The 22,646-nt window shown below is 44.0% G+C and overlaps 1 protein-coding gene across 1 annotated transcript in view; it reads left to right on the forward strand.

The window, feature by feature from the left end:
• CLTC (clathrin heavy chain) overlaps positions 1–22,646 on the forward strand; it is a 2,794,584-nt gene that overhangs the window by 938,096 nt on the left and 1,833,842 nt on the right. Inside the window, exon 12 of the mRNA XM_044054892.1 lies at positions 15,453–15,590. Coding sequence (XP_043910827.1) covers positions 15,453–15,590 — 138 coding nt within the window. The remainder of the gene's footprint in view (positions 1–15,452; positions 15,591–22,646) is intronic.

Consider the following 22,646-nt stretch of genomic DNA (forward strand, 5'->3'; position numbering starts at 1 on the left):
CAGGATTTTTCAGACTCTAGGAAAAGGCTTAGAACCTTTTTGCATTTGCCACAGCATAGGCCTTTAGCCATTCCTCCAGTACTTACTGTTGTGGATGATGCTTTTAATGATGCTTGTACTGCTCCTGATTCTCTTCCTCCGACCCCTGCTAAGCCCGATAGGTACTACAGGGTTCCGGACACACATTATCATTTGTATAAGGCCCCTTTTGCATATCCCGAAACTATCTCCCAGGGAACCAAGGCTGTAGCAGCTTCTTCTATCAAAAACCCCCTCCCCTCTGAAAGGGAATCTAGGGCCTTAAAGAGATGGGGTAAAAAAGTTTACACTTCTGCTACTCTTTCAGCTAGGGCCTTGAACTGTCAATTCCACGATTCAGTATCAGGAATTTATGTTAGACCAATTAACTAAAAAACTGTCCTCGGATGAACCATTAGACAAAAAATCTGTACAGGAAATGGTACATAACAGTCAGCAGGTCAGTAATCATTCCTTAAAATGCGGCTATGATGCACTGGAGGCTTCCTTTAGATCAGCCATGACTGGCACAGTGATCAGAAGACATGCATGGTTAAAAGAGCAGTCCTTACCAGACCATGTTAAATCAAAGCTCCTAGATGCTCCCATGGATAAGCTCAATTTGTTTGGCTCTGCCAGCAGGTGCTGAAGAAGGTGGAAGAGAAAGCAAAATCTGTCCAGACAGTCAAGGATTTCTTGCAGGTCCAGCCTCCAAGGTTTAGCAGGAACTGGCCTTCCAAGAATTGGTCCTTTCCAGACACCGCCAGAGCTCCGAGGCAGGAATAGGCCAAGAGGCAGGGGTCAATCCAGAGGTGCCTACAGGGACGTCGGTGGCAGGCTAACAACCAACGAGGTACAGCCACAGATCCAGCCACCACCACTTCCACAGGACAATCACAGTGACTTGGCTCTAGCACCGCCTACCAGAGAACAACTAGAGGCACCCTTAGGCGGGAAGCTAGCCTTATTTTCAGTAAACTGGCATTACATCACAGGAGACAAATGGATTTTACAGACAATAGACCAAGGTTACAGGTTTCACTTCCATACTCTACCAAGGAAAAGAGGAATGCCAAACCTACCTCCAAATCAGAAGACAGAAGCTCTAGAACAAATAACTCTCTCACTAAGGATGAGAGCTGTAGAAAGGGTAACATCTATGGAACAAGGGCAAGGATTTTACTCCAGACTCTTCCTGGTACCAAGAAAAGAAAACCAATGGAGACCTATTCTCGACCTGTCCGCTTTAAATACATAACTCATCGTTCCAAAATTAAAAATGCTGACCCTACAGCAGCTTCTTCCCATGCTGGGCAAGGAGTCTTGGCTGGTAACTCTAGATCTCAAGGAGGCATACCTGCACGTCCCCATATGACCAAATTGCAGAAGATACCTCAGATTTCTTGCAGGATCAGAGCATTATCAATTCTCAGCATTGCCCTTTGGCTTATCTACTGCGCCCAGAGTATTCACGAAATGCCTGGCATCAGTAATTGCTCATTGCAGGCTTCAGGGAATTCAAATTTACCCTTACCTGGACGACTGCCTGTTACAAGCGGACAACAAAAACAAATTAACAAAAGATTTGGAAAGGGTCATTCATCTACTACAAGCCCTGGGATACACAGTCAATATAAAAAGGTCAAGGCTGATACCATCCCAAAGGATAACCTTCTTGGGTGCAGATTTGGACACAACAAAACAAATGGCATTCCTGACAGTAGAAAAACAGGAGCAACTCCCTTTCTACTTCATGGCATTAACAAAGCAGAACCAGCTAACAGCAAGAAAAGTCCTGCAAGCTCTCGGTTACATGGCATCCTGCATAATATTAATTCCACATGCCAGACTACATATGAGAAAGTTACAGTGGTACCTAAGGAATTTATGGTCTCAGCACAACAGCACTCAACCAAGCCAGACCATCACAACAGACGCCTCAGACCTTGGTTGGGGGGCACACATGCTGGACAAGTGCATACAAGGCTTATGGACTCAAGACAAGCTGCACCTACACATAAATCAAAAGGAAATGCTGGCAGTAAAACTGGCAATTCAGGCATTCAGACCATTTCTTCAACAGGGTCAACTGCTGATAAGGACGGACAACACCACAGTTATGTGGTACATCAACAAACAGGGAGGCACACATTCATACCCTCTATGCCGGATGGCAATGGACCTCTGGAATGTGGCACTGAGCTTCAACATTCAGCTACAAGCAATTTTTGTGCCAGGAAAAGAAAATATACTAGCAGACATCCTAAGCAGAACTACCACGGATGCCCACGAATGGATGCTGCATCCGGACATCTTCAAAACCATTACAGGGAAATGGGGACTACCTGAAATAGACTTATTTGCATCCCCACACAATCACCAACTGAAAAAATTCTGCACAAGGACGTACCACCCACTTGCTTGGAAAGTGGACTCCCTATCTTTCAGTTGGACAAACCTGACAGCATATGCATTCCCACCTCTTCCTTTGATGCACAAGGTGCTACTGAAGATCAAAGAAGACCGTCCAAGGATCATCCTGATAGCTCCAGACTGGCCAAGGCAACATTGGTACCCATTACTGAGGAGTATGTCTCGAACAAATATGGCCTCTGCCCCTAGTTCCCTTGCTGTTAACACAGAACAACTTCAAAACCCTGCATCCAAACCTGAAAACACTGCAGCTGACTGCCTGGAACATTGCATAAGACCAAATAACCCAGATTTATCTCAAAGGGTTAAAGACATTATCTTGGAGGCTCGCAGACCCTCAACAAGAAAAAATTATTCAGCAAAATGGAAAATATATCTCATTTGGAGTACTGCAAAAGGAGAGAATGTGTCACTGGTAAACATAGCTAACATCCTGGAATACTTGGCAGAGCTCTTCCACAACGGCCTGTCCTATTCTTCCATTAAGATTCATGCATCAGCTATTTCAGCAGAATACAACTTGGATCCTCCAGTATTCTCACATCCTCTGCTCAGGCAGTTTCTGAGAGGGATTAAAAATGTAAAGCCACCCAGGAAGCCGCCATTGCCAGCATGGGACTTGAACTTTGTGCTAGAAAAGTTGACACTCCCTCCTTTCAAACCAGCAGCAACAGCAGAATTACAGTGCTTATGGAAAACTGCTTTCCTGCTTGCAATCACTTCAGCAAGAAGGGTATCTGAGCTACAGGCATTAATGGCAGTACAGCCCTTCCTGATCTTCCATCAAGATAGAGTGTCCATGAGAACTAATCCTACTTTTATGCCAAAGGTGGTCTCCAGGGTATCTTTAAATCAAGCTATCCACCTACCTACATTCTTCCCCAACCCACAAAACAGGGGAGAAAGACTGCTGCATACCTTGGATGTACATAGACAATTACGCTACTACCTGGACAGGACCAAGAGCAATAGAAAAACTGACCAGCTACTGGTAGCATATGCAACAGGAATGGAAGGAAAAGCAATTTCAAAACAGACAATCTCTAAGTGGATAGGAAATTGCATTAGATTTTGTTACTCCTACCATGGAAAGAAAACTCCAGAAAACATCAGGCCTCACTCTACAAGGGCTACAGCCACTACCACAGCTTTTTTACGAGGAGTGGCTGCCAAAGACATTTTAGAGGCTGCTACTTGGAGCTCCGTGCATACATTTGCCAAGCATTATAATTTACCTTTATACTCCAGATCCCGAGCAGGTTTTGCCACTGCTGTTTTGCAAGGGACCTTAACTACACCATAATCTGTTTCTCCTCCTCCCCCAGTTTGGCTATGGTATTTTACCCATTTGTAAGGACTGCAGATGCATCCTTGAAGGACATAGTACAGTTTTGTACCTACCATAAATGTAGATGTCCGATAGGCATGCATCTGCAGTCAGGATTACCCACCCTCCTTCCCCTCTGTGGTACTCCTAGGGTATTTGCCCATCTTGTAGCTAGCTGGGGGAATCTATTATGGTGTATTTGTTTGTATATATGTACATACATGCTTATTTTTTGTTTGCTCTCTACTATTTGGAACCATTTGCATTTATCCAAACTTAGCCTTCCTAGAGGGCACCTGGCATCTGGGGCAAGAAACACTGAGGAAAATGGCGTCGGCTGATGCCTTTATACCCGAAGAACTGCAGCTATGACGTCGGGTGAAGTGCGACACCAGCCGAGGCCAGACCCAGACTTTGGAATCCGCCGACAAGGGCTGCCTGACGACAGGACAACCCATTTGTAAGGACTGCAGATGCATGCCTATCGGACATCTACATTTATGGTAGGTACAAAACTGTACTTTTTTCACGTACCATAAATGTAGATGTTCGAGTGTATTCACTGCTGCAGTCCTGGTTACCCACCCGCCATTCTATCTTTCTTAGCTGGGTCTTATCTATGACTTTCTGCACTATTATACCTATGTGGTGTATTTGCTGGTTGCTACAGGTTTTGTTTTTATTTTATTATATGTTTTGCAAGCAATATGTATTGCCTATCTTTTGGGGGGCACCTGACATCTGGGGCAAGAAAAACTGAAGAAAATTCCGTCGGCTGCTTCTTGTATACCCCTGGCGCACTGATGTCAGGGAGGAGGCGACAGCAACCGACGCCGGACCAAGACTTTGGAACTCTGGCTGACTGCGGTACTGCCTGACGGCAGGATAACCCAAGTGTAATGACTGCAGCAGTGAAGACACTCTAACATCTACATTTATGGTAGGTACAAAACTGTACTGTCTTCCACAACCCCACTCTTGATTGATGCACCCCCTCAGATAGACGTTTTTGCTACACCAAGCAAGCATCAGCTCCCCCTGTTCTGCAGTAGGGATCCTTGTCTCACAGCCTGGAAGACAGATACTGTTTCATTCCAGTAGACAAGGAAGCTCTTCTATACCATTCCTACTGACTGTTGTTCCAGAGATCCTTAAGGCAAGATAGGCACCCAAACTCCCCTAATGGCTCCATTTTGGCTGAGGCAACATTGTTTCCCCCTGCTTTTTCACCTAGTGAAGGGAAATTGCAGCTGAATCCCTGTAGAGCCAAATCTTATAATGCAAAAGGGGAATGATGTTTCACCCAAATCTTCCACCTCACAGCATGACCCTATAGATGAAAAGATTTGAATCCCGGTAAGACATCTTTTCTCTGAAGAGGTTGTACAAGTCCTATAAGAGGCTAGGAAACCCCACTACTAGAAAATCTTGCACTGCAAAGTTGGAAGCAGTTTTCCTTCTGGTGCAGCAAACAAGAGTCAGGATCCACTCTTAGCATAGGTCCTTACGGTTCTTCAGTACCTCTCTGAACTTCGATCAGGCTTGGCCTACTCTTCCATAAAAGCTGATTTGTGTGCCATTATTGCTTACCTCCCTCTTATCCCTCCACTTGAGTAGACAAGAAGTCAAGCTTTTCCTCGGAGGAGTTCTGCACCTTAAGCCCTTCAAGGGAAGCCCATCTCTCCCCCTTGGGATCTTTTGAGGCAGCTTCTATACTTGTAAAACTATCCTTCTCTTGCCCCTTATCTCTGCCAGGAGAATTTCTGAGCTCTCATGGCCATTCCTCCCTTTCTTATTTTTCATGAAGTCAGGATGACTCTTGGGGCTATCCCATTTTTCATGCCTAAGGTAGTGAATGGGCTGCTAGTCAGTCAGGCTGTTCATCTCCCCGCCTTCTTTCCCAATCCCCAAAATGTGGGGGTCTTGCATTCTCTAGACATTCACAGGCAAGGTAGATTTTACTTGGACAAAACTTCAACTGTCTGAAAGACTGACCAGCTTTTCATATCTTTTGTGCTGTCTCTAAGTAGGGCCAGCCAGTAGGCAGCCATGGTGGTGCAGCGGTTAGCGTTGTCACCTCACAGCAAGAGGTTCTCTGGTTCGATTCTCTGCTGGGGGGTGCCTTCTGTGTGGAGTCTGCATGTCCCCCCCCATGGTCGTGTGGGTTTCCCCCGGGTGCTCCGGTTTCCTCCCACATCCCAAAGACATGCTGTAGGTGGATTGGACACTCTAAATTGACCATAGGCATGAGTGCATGCGTATGTATGCATTTTGTGGAAGGTTGGGTGCCGGACTGGCAACTTTACACCGTAAAAACTCTGTGATCAAAGATGAGCGGACAGGTGATCCGTTGTGGTGACCCCTAACCGGGAAAAGCCGAAAGAAGAATTAGGGCCAGCCAGTCTCTAAACAAACTATAACATCAAGGATTTCTAAAGGTCTCTCTCACTTACTTGCACTACACTAAGACCCTGCTGTCATACCCTGAATCACATTCTACTAGGTCAATTGATACCTCAGAGGTTTTCCACAAAGGAGTAAACTCCCAAGTCTGTTTTAGAGGTGGGTACTTCATCCTCTGTACATGCCTTTACCAAACACTACAGAATAGATGCATTCTCCAGGTCCAGGGCAACCTTTGCTAAGTCAGTGTTGTCTTGGTTACAGGACAACTCTTCTACCCAGTAGCCAATCACCTTTAACCTCCTTCAGCTCTTTGAATCACCCTTTTGTCAGGAATACTGCAACAGTGATTCAGTGTGGACATACTACAATTGTGTAAGAACTTACTGTAACAGTAGATGTCATGTTGATCACTGTTGCAGTATTCCATCTCACCCTCCAGCCCCTCTTCCTTCTCTCCTACCTTCATCATCAGTTGCCACTCTGTAGCCTTTGCTGTGTTTCATGGGTATCGGGGAGTTTCTAACCAGTTCAGGTTGCAGCCCTCGTAAGTGACCAGTCTCATCTGTCCATAGTCTTCATGCTACTGTTTTGAAGATAGTGTGAGGCTCCATGTTCATACGTCCATCTTTATACCCCAACACATACAAGCTGAGGTAATATGTTGGACGTATGACCTAGGAGAAGGAAAAGCTTTTGTACTGCAGCCAGACATCAGCAGTGACAAGTGATTTGTCAGGAATACTGCAACATTAATCAATAGGACATCTACTGTTATGGTACGTTCTTGCACAGCTTTACTATCTGGATGGGGATGATATTAGTTATTAACTGAGATGAATAAAAGGCTTACCTGATTACTGCTGCTATGCGGTGGCTTAAAGGTTCTAGATCTGGGTTGTATTTGTCTTGAGTGGGATGCTGTCTATACTGTAAGCTTGTGTTGATTTGTTTATTAAAGGTAACAGTTCTAAACTTGGCATTTAATTAAGCCTGTTTCTGGTACACCACTAACTTGTAGAGTTTACCCCTTGCTGTAGTGACATGGTATCGGTAAATGACAGCACCCATCTGGCAGCCATTGGCAAATTTAGGTAGCCATATGTACAGGTTACTGGCTTGGTGGTCTGAGTAGTAGATGGCTACCAGGGAGATCCCATTACTGAGCCCAGTGGGATGTCAGTAGTCACATTTCTAATTTCAGAGGTGGTACCTGCTACTTTAACTATTGGGAATTTGTCAGCCAGTTTGCTGTCTTTCTTGCAACATGTAAGGGTCTACATTTAGGTCTGTAGGTTTATTTACAATTCCAGCATAGGGAATAGTGTCAAAGGCCTTGACTATATCCAGATACACACTGTATGAACTGCATGACCACTGTCTTCAGATTCAGTAACTTTTTCAAAGAACTATACTAAATTAAGTAGGCATTATCTACTTCTAATAAGACCATACTGTTGCAGGTCTAGATGAGTAAGATTTTTATGTCAGAGCTAATGAAATGGGATAGAGTATGTCCCATGGCTTTGCAGGCTAGTTTTGTTAGACTAATGGGCCAGTAGTTATAGGGATCTAAGGAGGGTCCTCCTTTATAGGGCAGTATGCCTGTAGCCACTCTCCAAGCTTCAGGAGTATACTGTTGTGGCTGTGCTCAAGTCAGTTTTAGGAGGGTGATTCAACAAGTCATATTAGTTCTGTTACTTAAGTATTTTTTGGCTGTGTAATAGTGGTATTTTAGCTTGGGGGAGGCCTCCTCCTTTGTTCTTTACTACCAACAAACTAGTTCTGAAAGGAGGCCATGAATTTCTGGCTTCCTAAGAAGGAACTTTCGCCATCGTGTGATATCGACTTTCTGCTGGGCAGATTAATATTGCCACTCTTTGAGCTAGCTGATGCTGCATCTCCTCGGGTATCCTGACCTGTAAAACTGCCTTTTTAGTGGCTGATACTTCTGCCAGAAGGATTTCAGTACCATAGGCCATTGTGCAAAAGCTTGTCCTCATCTTCCACAGAAAGATAGGGTAACACTACACAGCAATCGCAAATTTAAGTCTAGAGTAATTGAGCTCAGAGAGTTTGCAGTGCAACTGCTAACAGGCAGAGCCTAAGTATTTTGACAGAATCAAATTATGTCCTGTTATTTCAAACAAATGATCATATCTGGAACCATAGGGTTTATGAAAGAAGTATAAATGGCAAACTCTTCAGCACAAGCGATTTTTATAGTGGTAGTATTCTTTAGGTTCTAGGTCTTAAATTGAATTTTGTAAATCACAGTAAACACAGTAACCATTATGATGTTCATCATGTTACACTGCTGCAGTCATTACACTTGGGTTATCCTGCCATCAGGCGGTTCCCCAGTTGGCCTGAGTTCCAAAGTCTTGGTCCGGCATCTGTTGCTGTCGCCTCCTCAATGATGTCAATGCGACAGGGGTATATAAGATGCAGCCAACACCATTTTCTTCAGTTTTTCTTGCCGCGCGGTGCCCGAAGCAAAAGCAGTTTGCAAGTGCCGGTCGGCAGACTCCTGAGATTTTCATTCCGAATCCAGAACCGAAGTCTTCTACAAAGCTAAGTACCCCATTGGGGAAACTCTTTCTTGTCTCAGACCGATGTCAGTAAAAGTTAATAACTGTATTTCTTGTGGGAAGCAAATACCTCATAAGGATTTCCATTCCTATTGTATCTCATGCCTAGGCCTTGACCACAACGTCACTGGTTGTAGGTTTTGTGCTAGTGTTAACAAGCGTACTATTAAACGTCAGTTTGATTTTGCCCGACATTATTTTGGTAGAAAATTCAACTATACCATGCCGTCGGAACTTCCGGAATTCACAAAAAGCACAAAGACAAGGATAGGCATCCGAGGCCCAAAACTGACGACGAAGCCTCTTCTAGGCCAGTTGCCGGTTCTCCGGTTTTCAGTGAGGCGCCTTCTGAGCCCCTGATGACCGCTTCTGTAGAACCACAAGCTGCATCTGACTCCCATGTGGAGATGGCTGGGCCTTCGGACGCACAAGTTCTTCAGCCTACCAAGACTAACCTTTCAGAGGGATCCGGAGTAGCTGAGCAAGCCACAGCTACAGAGGGTGTCTTCAGACCTTCTCAGTTAAGCATTAAACCCTCCGCTAAGTCTAAGCCTCCTTTAAAGTCAAAGAAACACATACAGCATTCTCCAGGACAGGCCTCCATGCCCAAGATACAAATGCTCAAAATGGCCGAAGATCTAATCACTCTGATCAGGGGGGCCATCCCCCTCCTGATAAAAGGCCTAGACAGGATGCAGACTATGACTCATCCGACCAGGTGTCCATCTCTTCTGATGCATCCTCAGACCTAGGATACACCTTACCCCCTTATGAGGATTCTGATGCTGAGGAATCAATTCCATCAGCCTCTCCGCCTGAGGACTACTCCTTTGGAGAAACCCTACATACCATGAGGGAGCATTTCCACTGGGAAGGCCAGGATTATTCAGAATCCAAGAAAAGGCTCAGAGACTTCCTTTTATTACCTTAATACAGACCCCTTGCTATTCCGCCAGTGTTAGATATTGTGGATGATGTGTATACTGAATCCAGCTTAAATCCTGATTCCTTATCTCCAACCCCTGTTAAACCTGACAGATACTTAGAGTCCCTGACTCTCTCATAAATTTCTGTATAAAAGCCCTGTAGCTGACCCTGAAACTATTTCTCAGGGACTGAAAGGAGTTAAGGCCTTATCAGCCAAGAACCAGTTCCCTCTGACAGAGATTCCAGAGCATTAGACAGATGGGGAAGAAAGTATGTACGTCTGCAACTTTAGCAATGATGGCCTTAAATGGACAGTTTCACATGCTAAAATATCAGTAATTTTTACTGTCTCAGTTAAAACAAAAATGCTTCCAGAATCACATCCTCCTAATTTTAAAGAAATGCAGGATTTATTGCATGCAGCTGAACAAGTGGGAAAGCATACTTTGCAATGTGGTTTTGATTCTCTAGAGGCCTCCTGCAGAGCAACAGTTACAGGCTTTGTCATTAGAAGACATGCTTGGCTAAAAGAACATACGTTACCAGATCATTGTTAAAGCAAAATTATTGGATGCACCTTTACAGCAGGATGTGTTATTTGGAGTTAAGGTAGAAGAGGTGCTACAGAAAATGGAGGATAAGGCAAAATCTATGCAACTGGTGAAGGATTTCTTACAGGTTCAGCCTCCTAGATTTAGCAGAAACTGGCCAACTAAGAATTGGTCCTTTCCATTTACAGACAGACCTCAAAGGGGAAGATACAGACATCCAAGAGGTAGAGGTCAAACACAAGGTACTTAAGGCCTCGACAATGGGTTGCATCAGGCCAGAAAGAAGGGGAAGACGGGCCACAATAATATAAAAAACAGCTCCAATGACTTCCCACTACAGCTGCCAAACAAATCCTTATGGGCAGTCCCCTTCGGAGGAAAACTGGCACTCTTCTACCACAATTGGCATATGATCACCAAAGACAAATGGGTTCTCAACATTGTATTTCAAGGTTACAGGTTCCACTTTCGGACTCTGCCAAGGTTAAAAGGAATGCCAAATCTGCCACCAAATCAATGGGCAGAGGCTCAAAAACAAATTACAGCACTCGTGGATATGAGAGCGTATTCAGAAGGTACCATCACAGGAGCAAGGACAAGGATTTTACTCAAGACCCTTTCTGGTACCCATAAAGGACAAAGCCTGGAGAACCATTCTGGATCTTTCATCTCTAAACACTTACCTGGATATTCCGAAATTCAAAATGTTGACATTACAGCAGCTTCTTCCCATGCTTGGCAAGAAAGCTTGGCTCGTGACTTTGGACCTCAGAGGCATACCTGCATGTATCAGACAAAACTGCAGAAGATACCTCAGATTCATAGCGGGTTCAATGCACTTTCAATTCTCTGCACTGCCCTTTGGCTTATCTACTGCGCCCAGGGTCTTCACAAAGTGCCTGGCACCAGTAATTGCATTTTGCAGACAGAAAGGAATTCAAGTTTATCCATACCTGGATGACTGCCTGATTCAATCAGAGAGCAAGGACATTCTTCTAGAGCATCTGGCATTTGTAAAACAGTTAAGTTGCCAGGGGTACACAGTAAACAAAAAGAAATAAAAACTAGTGCCCTCTCAAAAGATTATATTCCTGGGTGCCAGCTTGAACACAATGGCCCAGATGGCTTACCTCACGCCAGACAAAGAAGGACAAACTGACTCAATACTTTTCAATTGATGGCAACAAAGAACCAGCTCCCTGCAAGAAAAATTCTGCAGGCCTTTGGGTTACATGGCATCTTGCATACTACTAATTCCATATGCAAGTCTGCATATGAGGAAACTACAATGGTACCTAAAGAATGTATGGTCTCAGCACTGTCAGTCTGGAAACAGTTATACCACTAATCCCTTGCCTTCAACAGGAGTTTCAGTGGTGGGCTCAAGCTTGTCATCTCAACAAGGGACAGCCTTTTACACAACCCACAGCCAAGCAAACACTGACAACAGATGCATCGGATTACGCCTGGGGAGCACACATGGCAGTTAAATGTATTCAGGGCACGTGGCCCGCAGAACAAAGGCATCTTCACATCAATCAAAAAGAGATGCTAGCTGTACAAAATGCGCTTACAGCTTTCAAGGACCTGCTGCATCCAGGACAACTACTACTAAAGACAGCACCACAGTTATGTGGTACATAAACAAGTAAGGGGGCTCACTCCTACCCCCTGTGCAGACAAGCTATGACCTTGTGGAACACAGCTATAAACCTTCAAGTTCATCTGCAAGCACAATTCCTGCCAGGAGACAAAAACACACTGGCTCATGGATCCCCATGAGTGGGAGTTGAATCTACAAATATTCAGAATGATAACACAGAAATGGTGGACCCCGGACATAGATCTGTTTGCATCCCCAATAAACTGCCAGCTACCAAAAGTCTGCACAAGAAGTTACAATCCACAAGCATGGAAAGTGGATGCCCTCTCATTCAGCTGGGAGAACCTACAAGTATATGCTTCTCCTGCCAAAGGTACTCATAAAAGCCAGGCAGGAAGAGCCAAAGATGATCCTGATTGCACCAGACTGGCCACGCCAGCACTGGTACCCAATCTTAAGGAGCTTAGCACAAGACCCACCCTGGATTTTGCCTCGAATCCCACATCTGCTGACTCAGCACAACAAACAAATAGTACGCAGCCAGCTAAAGACCTTAAACCTAGCTGCATGGAAGATTCCTTAGTCAAGAAAGCAATGCCTCTCTCCAAAGCTGTTATGGATGTCATTCTGGAGGCCAGAAGGCCTAGTACCAGGAAAGCTTATTCGGATAAATGGAAGAGATTCTGTGCCTGGAACCAAGCTCACAGCCTTGACCGTCTTGTCCCAAACATTCCTCAGATACTACAGTACTTAACTGAGATACTGGACAAAGGACTCTCCTTCTCATCCACCAAGATCAATGCCTCTGCCATCTCTGCTCATTGCAACACGGATCCACCAATTTTCTCTAATTCTCTGTTAAAACAGTACCTCAGAGGGGCTAAAAACATAAGACCACCCCGTAGAGCACCTACTCCAACTTGGGACCTCAACTTTGTTTTGGAGAAGCTAACTTTACCTCCTTTTGAGCCAGCCAACACAGCAGAATTGAAATATATCTCTTGGAAAACTGCTCTGCTCCTGGCAATAACATCAGCACGAAGAGTTTCAGAATTACAGGCACTAATGGCAGTGGAACCTTTCCTCATTTTCCACCAGGACAGGGTGTCTTTAAGAACTAACCTTACTTTTATGCCAAAGGTGGTATCCAGTGTGGCTCTAAACCAAACTATTCATCTGCCAACTTATCCTAAACCACAGAATAAAGGGGTGAAACTACTGCACTCCTTGGACATTCACAGGCAGTTATGCTTCTACTTGGATAAAACCAAAGTTTTCAGAAAATCTGAACAATTACTGGTAGCATATGCTGCAGGAGCACAGGGAAAAGCCATTTCAAAACAGACTATCTCAAAATGGATAGGTCATTGTATACGTTCCTGCTACAAATACCTTGGAAAACCTGTACCTAGCAGCATTAGATCTCACTCCACCAGGGCAACAGCCACTTCAACTGCCTACCTCACGGGAGTACCTACCAAGGATATTTTGGAAGCAGCAACTTGAAGTTCTGTACATACCTTCACCAAGCATTGCCATCTGCCTCTTTACTCTAAATCCAGAGCTGGCTTTGCCACTGCAGTGCTGCAGGGCCTTAAAGCCACCCCTAATGCCTTATAGAACCAGCCACTCTTCCTCAGCTTTGGGATTCTACCCAAGTGTAATGACTGCAGCAGTGTAACACGATGAACATAGTACAGTTTTGTACCTACCATAAATGTAGTTGTTCGAGTGTATACACTGCTGCAGTCCAGGTTACCTTCCCCTCTTACTGGCTGGTTACGTACCTATGTCTTTTACCCTTACTACCTATGGGGAGTATTTGCTGGTAGCTGTAAGTTGTTTTTTGCTTTTCATATGTATCTTTTATTAGCAATTGGAATTGCCTATCTGTTTAGAGGCACCTGACATCTTGGGCAAGAAAAACTGAAAAAAAAGGCATCTGCTGCATCTTATATACTCCTGTCGCACTGATGTCAAGGAGGAGGTGACAGCAACCAATGCCGGACCAAGACTTTGGAACTCAGGCCGACTGGGGAACCGCCAGAAGGCAGGATAACCCAAGTGTAATGACTGCAGCAGTGTATACACTCGAACATCTACATTTATGGTAGGTACAAAACTGTACTTTTGTAATATATTGTAAACAACTTGCTATATCTCAGCAACCACTGAGGATACACACATACTCTCAACAGCATTGTATTCATCTAGCTGAGAGCTTTCATATGAGGCTACGGAGTTCTGTCTGTGTCAGTTGAGATATTTAGAAATGTGAAAATTATATCTATATATATTGATGTCATAAAAACAACAGTTAATATCTATTTACCTCCACTAGACAGAAGTCAAGTATTAATGCAGTTGAGTTTGCTATTGTGTCAGCTTTAAGATTAAATATTTTTAAAACTTGCACATAGCACGGTTTTGAAATTATTGATGCAAATATGAACAAGCAATAATTGACACCTAGAGACATCAGTAGGAGTTAACTTCAGATGCACTTGGAGGTGTCATTCGGATGTAATGAGTTAAATCAGGCCCCCTTACCTCCTTGTATTTTATCCTGCAGCATAGAACTTGGTGTGGGTGTCTTGCATACCCTGTCCTTTCATCAGTATTTTCCTGCCCCACCTAGGAGTCTTTGAAAGGACTAGGGAAAGAAGGAAACTGGATGCATTATTCATATCATTTGTAAAAGGAAGGGAGAGAGGCCTTTCTCCATACAGGTCATTTCTCAAAGGCTAGTTCATTGCATCTGCTTCTGTTACTCCTTTTATAGCAAGACTGCATAGCATGTTAAACAGTCATGCCTGGGAGCATATTCCTCCTGTGTGTGTTATGTGGTCTTAGCCTAAATCCATGGAGGCTGACGGAGCAAAAAAGAAGGCTAATGATCATATATCTAATGCTCATTTTATACACAGAAGTATGGATGCCTTGGTTGAAAGATGTCACTCCTAAAGGGACAGAGTGCAAAGCTTTGGTAGTTGGATCTTTTCTGACGAATGTCCAAAGTTTTTGACACCAATGCAGCAGTGAACATACAAACATCTGCTGTTATAATAAGTTCCTAGAATAACTGTACTTTCTTTCCAGGGAATTGCCCATCATAGGTTGCTTGATCCTTCCTTGCTTCTTCCCGAGAACAAGATGGCTATCTAGGTTGTTGTGACTAGGGGGCTGCAGTGTTGGATGTTAGGGATGTTTCAGATTTCCCTTCATGACAGACATTTTAGTGATGCGGCTCTCAGATTGAGTGCTGCTTCCTGCATGCCAAGATGTGGTGTCTAAATTTTCTCAATAGTATGGCTGCCTGGAGCATCTTCTAGATATTTCACCAGAGGGCTGCTGGGCAGTTTAAAGGTCATCCCCATACCCTCAAACAGAGAATAGCATGCATCTGACTGGCCATCATGCAAGTCCAGTGTTGTTAAACCTGGTTTGTTAGCTTCAGTTGGGTCATTCCTTCTCCTTCAGCAGTATAGCATATTGTATATTTTTTCCATCTTTTTTTTGGTGGTGGGATCATTGACTGTATATGTGAGTGAACATTTTTTTATGTTTACATGCCATGATTGTGTTTTTTTGTTTTCCAGATTGTTGATGTCTTTATGGAGTACAATTTAATTCAGCAGTGTACTGCATTCTTGCTGGATGCTCTGAAGAATAATCGTCCATCTGAGGGTCCTTTGCAAACACGTTTGCTTGAGATGAACCTCATGCATGCTCCACAGGCAAGTAGTAAATGTTTTTAAAAAGATAACAGTTGAATGGTGTCTTTAAAGTCGGAAGCAAAAGGTGTATGCTGAGTAAGCATCTCCTGCCTTTATTTAGCATAAGTTAGTCACTGTGCATTCCAATTCTTGTATCATTTTAAGTGTGAGGAACTTTACACAAGTTTATTAGAAAGTATGTATAATTTAATGTTGTCTGTCCATGCTTACATTAAGTCCATTCTCTCTGCCTTATTTTACATTCTCTCTACCTTATTTTACAGTTTCACGTATTGCAGCTTTTTACATTTTTAGCTTTATTTTGTTAACCAGTAAAAAAACCTCTAATTACTGGATAGAGTTTTAAAGCCTGAGGACTGGTTTATCATAACCTGTTTAGTTGAGCGCAGTCACCTTAGTAGAACTTTAAATTTTTGTATTGTTTGGGGTGGCACTTTGCCCTTCACACCCCCATATTGTAGGACATTTCCCAGCCTCTTCCCTGCTAGAAAACACTGTCAAGGATGCATATCTAAAACCTGTAATTAATTCTTCTCAAGGAAAGTAAATGCATCTAAGTGGTGTTTCACTGAGAGAGTCATTCTGAAAAAGAAAAACTTGGACTGTCTCTATAGGTAGTCTGAGAAGCCATTTTGGAGTATGAGTTACTGATTTATGTTAACCACCTTGAATGATGCAGAGCAGCTGGTACTGCATATGACCAGCTTATAATGAAATTTTTTTGATTGGCTTTCCTCTTTGGTCGTATTTTATGTATCTCTAAAGAGTTCCAGATGGATTGTGTGCCTGATGTTCTTCGTGTTTCACTGTTGCAGTCATCACATTTGGGTTATCTGCTTGCAGTAGCCCTCATTCGGCCTGATTATCCAAGTCTTGGGTCCTGCGTCGGTTGCTGTCTCATCTTCCATGACGTTGGGTAGTTAGGGGTATAAAGCATGCAGCCAACGCCATTACATCAGTCTTTCTTGCCGTGCGGTGCCTGAAATAGAAGCAGATCGCAAGTGCCGGTCGGCTGACTCCTGAAATTTTCATTTTCGAGTTTCAGAACCGAAGTCTTCAACTAAGCTAAGTACCCCGTTGGGGAACCTTTTTCTTGCTCTAAACTGATGTCCGTAAAAGTCAATAATTGTATTTCTTTTGGAAAGCAAATGCCTCATAAAGATTTTCATTCGTACTGTATTCCTTGCCTAGGCCCTGACCACGACGTACCTCGCTGTCGGTTTTGTGCCTTATTTGAACAACAAATTATTCTTCGTCTGTATATTTACGCTTCTAAATATTTTGGTACTCGGTTCAATTACCCAGATATGGCTTTGGTAAGCCACCTGACTACCGCCATTCCAAAAAAACACAAAGATAAAGACAGAGACAGACCGCATAGGTCCAAAGCTGCAGACAACGCTTCTCCTAAGCTAGTCGCCAGTTCGCCGGTACTCAATGAGGTGCTTTCGCAGCCGCTGATACCCATTACTTCAGATTTGCAGGCTTCTACTAAGACCCATTCGGTATGCCGTGAGATGTTTTAACTGTGGAACCTGCGGATGTCTCTACCTTGGATGGGTCCAGAATCTGTGCAGGCACCGGCTTCTGAGGGTGTATTCAGGCCTACTGACTTGCATATTAAACCGACACTATCTTCTTCTTCAAGGAACTAAAACTTGATCCATGCCTAGAAAACAGTCTCCCAGACCACATGGTCAGGCCCCTATTCCTAAACAACAAATAAGAATGGCTGAAGACCTTATTACTTTAATCAGGGGAAGCCAACCTTCCCCCTCTAAGAGACCTAGGACTGACTTTGCTTATGATTCTTCTGATCAGGATTCTGAAATTTCTGTTTCCTCTGATGACCAGGATTTACCCTTATCTACCTATGAGGATTCTGATGCAGAGGACTCTATTCCCTCTGCTTCCCCACCAGAGAATTTCACTTTTGGTGAAACCTTGCGTACTCTTAGGGACCATTTTCGCTGGGAAAGCCAGGATTACTCTGACTATAAAAAGAGGCTTAGGGATTTCTTACTCCTACCCGAACATAGGCCTTTAACTCCCCCCCCCCCCTGTACAGGACATTGTTGATGATGCCTTTTCGGAATCTAGCTTGGCCCCTGATTCTCTACCTCCTGCTCCCAGAAAACCTGATAGATATTACAGGGTTTCTGACTCTCACAAGTTCCTCTTTAAAAATCCTACTGCGGATCCTGAGACCATTTCACAGGGACCCAAGGGCACTAAGGCTACTACTGGCAAAAATCCTGCCCCCTATGATAGAGATTCCAGGCTGCTGGGTAGATGGGGTAAGAAGGTGTACACTTCTGCAACCTTGGCCATTAGGGCCTTAAACTGTCAGTTTCATATGTTAATGTATCAGCAGCATATTGTTGGATTGCTTAAACAGAAAATGATGTTGATTCCTGACTGTGCTGAAAATAAACATTTACAGGATTTAATGCATTCTGCTGAACAAGTTGGAAAACATACTTTGCAATGTGGTTTTGATTCACTAGAGGCATCTTGCAGGGCTGCTGTCACTGGGTCTGTACTTAGAAGGCATGCTTGGCTTAAGGAGCAATCTTTGCTAGATCATGTTAAAGCTAAATTGCTGGAGGCTCCCTTAAGCCAGGACCGCCTGTTTGGCAACAGAGCAGAAGTAGTACTTAAGATGGAGGAAAAAGCTAAATCTATGCAAACTGTTAAAAATTTCCTGCAAGTACAGCCTCCCAGATTTAGTAGACATTGGCCCACTAAGAATTGGTCCTTTCCTGCCTCTTCCAGGCCTTCTCAGTCCAAACCCAGAACCAGCAGAACACCCAGGCTTCAGTCCCAAGGTACTCATAGACCTCCCCCCCATGGTAAACTGTCTCAATTAACTTTAAAACTTCCAAACCCTGCACAACTGACTGCTCCTTTAGGGGGAAAGATTGCCCTACAGGCAAAAATTTGGGAACTCATTACCCAGGAGAAATGGGGTTTAAATATAGTTTCCCAAGGATACAGATTCCACTTCCACACCTTAACCCCAAACGGTTGGCCACATCTACCCCCAAAAAGGTGGACAGAGGCTCAAAAGCAAGTTCTCCCTAAGTATCAGGGCTATTCAACCTGTCCCAGAAGAGGAAAGGGGACAAGGTTTCTTCTCAAGACTTTTCCTGGTGCCCTGAAAAGACCACTCCTGGCGTCCTATCCTGGACCTGTCTATCCTAAACACATTTTTGGGCATCCTAAAATTCAAGATGCTAACTCTTCACCAGTTGCTTCCTATGCTAGGCAAAGATGCCTGGTTGGCAACACTGGATTTAAAGGAAGCCTTACCTGCACAATCTCAATCAGGGAATTGTGCAGAAGATACCTATGCTTCAAAGCAGGCTGCATGCACTATTAGTTCTCTGCACTGCCCTTTGGCTTATCTACTTGCACCCAGGGTATTCACAAAGTGCCTAGCTCCAGTCATTGCATTTTGCAGGCAAAGAAATTTTCAAATGTACCCATACCTGGACGATTGCCTAATTCAGGCAGAAAGCCAGGACATACTATTGAATCATCTGGCATTTGTACAAAAATTGCTAACTTCTCTGGGGTACACCATGAACAAAAATAAATCACATCTTGTACCCTGCCAACAAATGTATTCCTGGGAGCAAGCTTGAACACAACTTCCCAGATGTCTTTCCTCACGCCATAGAAACCAGTTCATTTGACAGCCTACTTCACATTATTGGCCACAAAGACCCAGCTATCTGCAAGGAAAATACTGCAAGCCTTTGGGTTCATGGCCTCCTGCATTCTCCTAATTCCATATGCAAGACTGCATATGAGGAAACTACAATGGTATCTAAAAAGCCTGTGGTGTCAACATTCTCAGGATCTAGAAGCAATGATTCTTATCATACCTTGCCTACAGCTAGAGTTCCTTTGGTGGGCAGAGGCCTGCCACCAAAACAAGGGACTGCCATTCACTCTACCCCCTGCCACCCAAACCCTAACAGACTCATCAGACTATGCATGGAGGGGGGCTCACTTGGCAGGGAAGTGCATTCAGGGCAAATGGAACCCAAGTCAAATGCACCTGCATATCAGTCAAAAAGAAATGTTAGCTGTACAGAATGTTATGACAGCCTTCAAGGACCACATTCTTCCAGAACAATTAATGGTAAAGACAGACGCCACCACTGTTATGTGGTCCCTAAACAAGCAGGGGGGAACCCACTCATACCGTCTCTGCAGACTAGCCATGGCTCTGTGGAACACAGCCTTGAGCTACAAGTGCACCTACAGGCTCAATTCGTGCCAGGAAAGCTAAATACACTGACAGACAAACTAAGCAGAATTCTCATAGACCCACACGAGTGGAAACTGGAACCAAAGATATTCAACATGTTGAGAAACAAATGGGGGGGAGCCCAGAGATAGACCTGTTTGCCTCCCCCCAGAACTACCAATTGGACAAATTCTTCACAAGGACTCCCCACAAACAAGCTTGGAAAGTGGATGCCCTGTCCTTCACCTGGAAAAACCTATCAGTTTATGCCTTTCCACCTCTGCCTCACCTCTCCAAGGTACTACTAAAGATCAGACAGGACAAACCAAGGATGATACTGATTGCACCTGACTGGCCACGCCAACACCGGTACCCCTTTTGCGCAGTGTCACTGCTGGCACCTGACTCAGTCTCCTGCCCTGCTGTCCCAGCAAGAAGGCCATATTCTGCACCCTCAGCTTCAAACCCTGAACCTGGCAGCCTGGCTAATTACCTGATCTCTCCCTTACCATCCCTCAGTAAGCAAGTGTTGGATGTCATTCTGGAGACCAGGAGGCCTAGTACTAGAAAATTTTATTCTGAAAAATGGAAACGATTCTGTTCCTGGAACCAAACCCAGGGGATGGGCTCAGCAGCGCCCAATTTACTTCAGATTCTTCAATACATAACTGAGATGCTTCACAAGGGCTTTTCCTTTTCCTCCATCAAAATTCATGCCTCAGCCATTTCAGCTCATTACAACTGAGAACCACCCCTCTTATCTCATCCACTGCTGAAGCAGTTCCTCAGTGGGGCCAAAAACATAAGACCACCCAAGAGAGCCCGTACTCCAGCCTGGGACCTTAACTTTGTACTGGAAAAACTCAATCCACCTCCTTTTGAGCCAGCAGCAAATGCAGAGTTGAAATTCCTTTCTTGGAAAACAGCCTTCCTTTTAGCCATCACTTGAGCAAGAAGGGTGTCTGAATTACAGGCCCCTATGGCAGTGGAGCCTTTTAGCATCTTTCATGTGGACAGGGTGTCCTTCAGGACCAATCCCTCCTTCATGGCCAAAGAAGTATCCAGTGCGACTTTAGTCAGTCCATTCATTTGCCTACCTTCTTTTCCAATCCACGGAACCAAGGAGAACGAATACTGCACTCCTTAGATGTGCACAGACAACTTAGATTTTACTTGGACAGGACTAAACCTCAAAGGAAATCTGAACAGCTGCTCGTTGCATTTGTTGCAGGGGCAGAGGGGAAGGCCATTTCAAAACTAACCAATTCTAAATCGATAAGCCATTGCATTCATTTTTGCTATAAGCACCATTTAAAACCTACCCCACAGGAGATAAGATCGCATTCAACCAGGGCTGCATCTACCTCTACAGCCTTTCTCAGAGGTGTCCCTACCAGGGATATCCTAGAAGCTGCTACCTGGAGTTCTGTACATACTTTCATCAAGTATTACCATTTGCCATTTTTCTCTAAATCCAGAGTTGGCTTTGCCACTGCAGTCTTGCAGGGCCTTATAGCTGGTCCTAATGCTATGTAACTTCCTCCTCCCATCCTTAGCTTTGGAAATCTACCCAAATGTAATGACTGCAACAGTGAAACACGAAGAACATAGTACAGTTGTGTACATTTACCATAAATGTAGATGTTCGAGTGTATTCACTGTTGCAGTCCTGGTTACCCTCCCTCCAGCCCCCTGACTTCTTTTGGCTATACCTCTGTTCTTGTTTACTATGCTTAAAGCTTTTTGGTGTATTTGCTTTTTTGTTGGAGGTGTAACATTGTATATATAATTGCTTCCCATTGTGGGGGCACCTGAGATCTGGGACAAGAAAAACTGATGTAATGGCATCTGCTGCATACTGTATATCTCTGACTACCTGACGTCATGGAAAATGAGTCAGCAACCGACGTAGGACCCAAGACTTTGATAATCAAGCCAACTGAGAGCTACTGCAAGCAGATAACCCAAATGTGATGACTGCAACAGTGAATACACTCGAACATCTACATTTATGGTAAGTGTACACAACTGTACTTTCTTAGGGAATAGGCAGTACAGATAATGTGGGTGCTGCTACCAGACATAAAATTGTATGTGTAAGGTAAAAGTGTAATGTCTTTCTCCATGTGCACCTACAAAGTTCCATTAAATTTTTAACAAATTTAATATAGTCCTATAGAAAGAGTCCTTGAGGCTTACAGCAGTCTCCCCTGCATTATGACTGTCAGTGTAGCTCTGGTGCTAGTGTGGTGGTGGAAGCCATAGCCTTGTGTGTTTCTAGTAGCATAAGCTAGTGCTTATGCTTCTGAGACACTGATGCTGCTGGCAAAGCTGGTAAGAGGAGCTTATTGTTTATTTGTTGGTGTTGGTCTCTGGTTTACAATAGCTAGATAACTGAGCACGTATGCACAGGTATGCCCTATGCATTGCTTTTCCTTTGTTCCCTGTGCTGCTGCATCTACTTTGTAGACAGCTATGAAGTGGTATGTGCAGTTCCTTTGTCTCCCTACCTCACTTGAATGTTGATTTTTATCCAATGTTGAGCTATTTTTATTTCAGCTAGTGCTCTTCATTGGTGTAGATACGGATGGCATTATTGATTTCCTGAACTTTGCTTCTGCTTACACTTTCCAGTGATGTCATACTTTCATATTGCACAAATGGTTTTATTTGTGTATGCAGGGTAGCCACAGCTGTACAGTCTTACTTTGATAACCATAACAGCTGTTGCCAACTGGTCTATAGTGGAAAGCTGATCAAGGGTTATTGATATGGAGAGGCAATAAAGTTGGTACTTA

The sequence above is a fragment of the Protopterus annectens genome, chromosome 13.part0 (genome assembly GCF_019279795.1).
Source record: "Protopterus annectens isolate FY-2018-M chromosome 13.part0, PAN1.0, whole genome shotgun sequence".
In the NCBI taxonomy this organism is placed as follows: Eukaryota; Metazoa; Chordata; order Ceratodontiformes; family Protopteridae; genus Protopterus; species Protopterus annectens.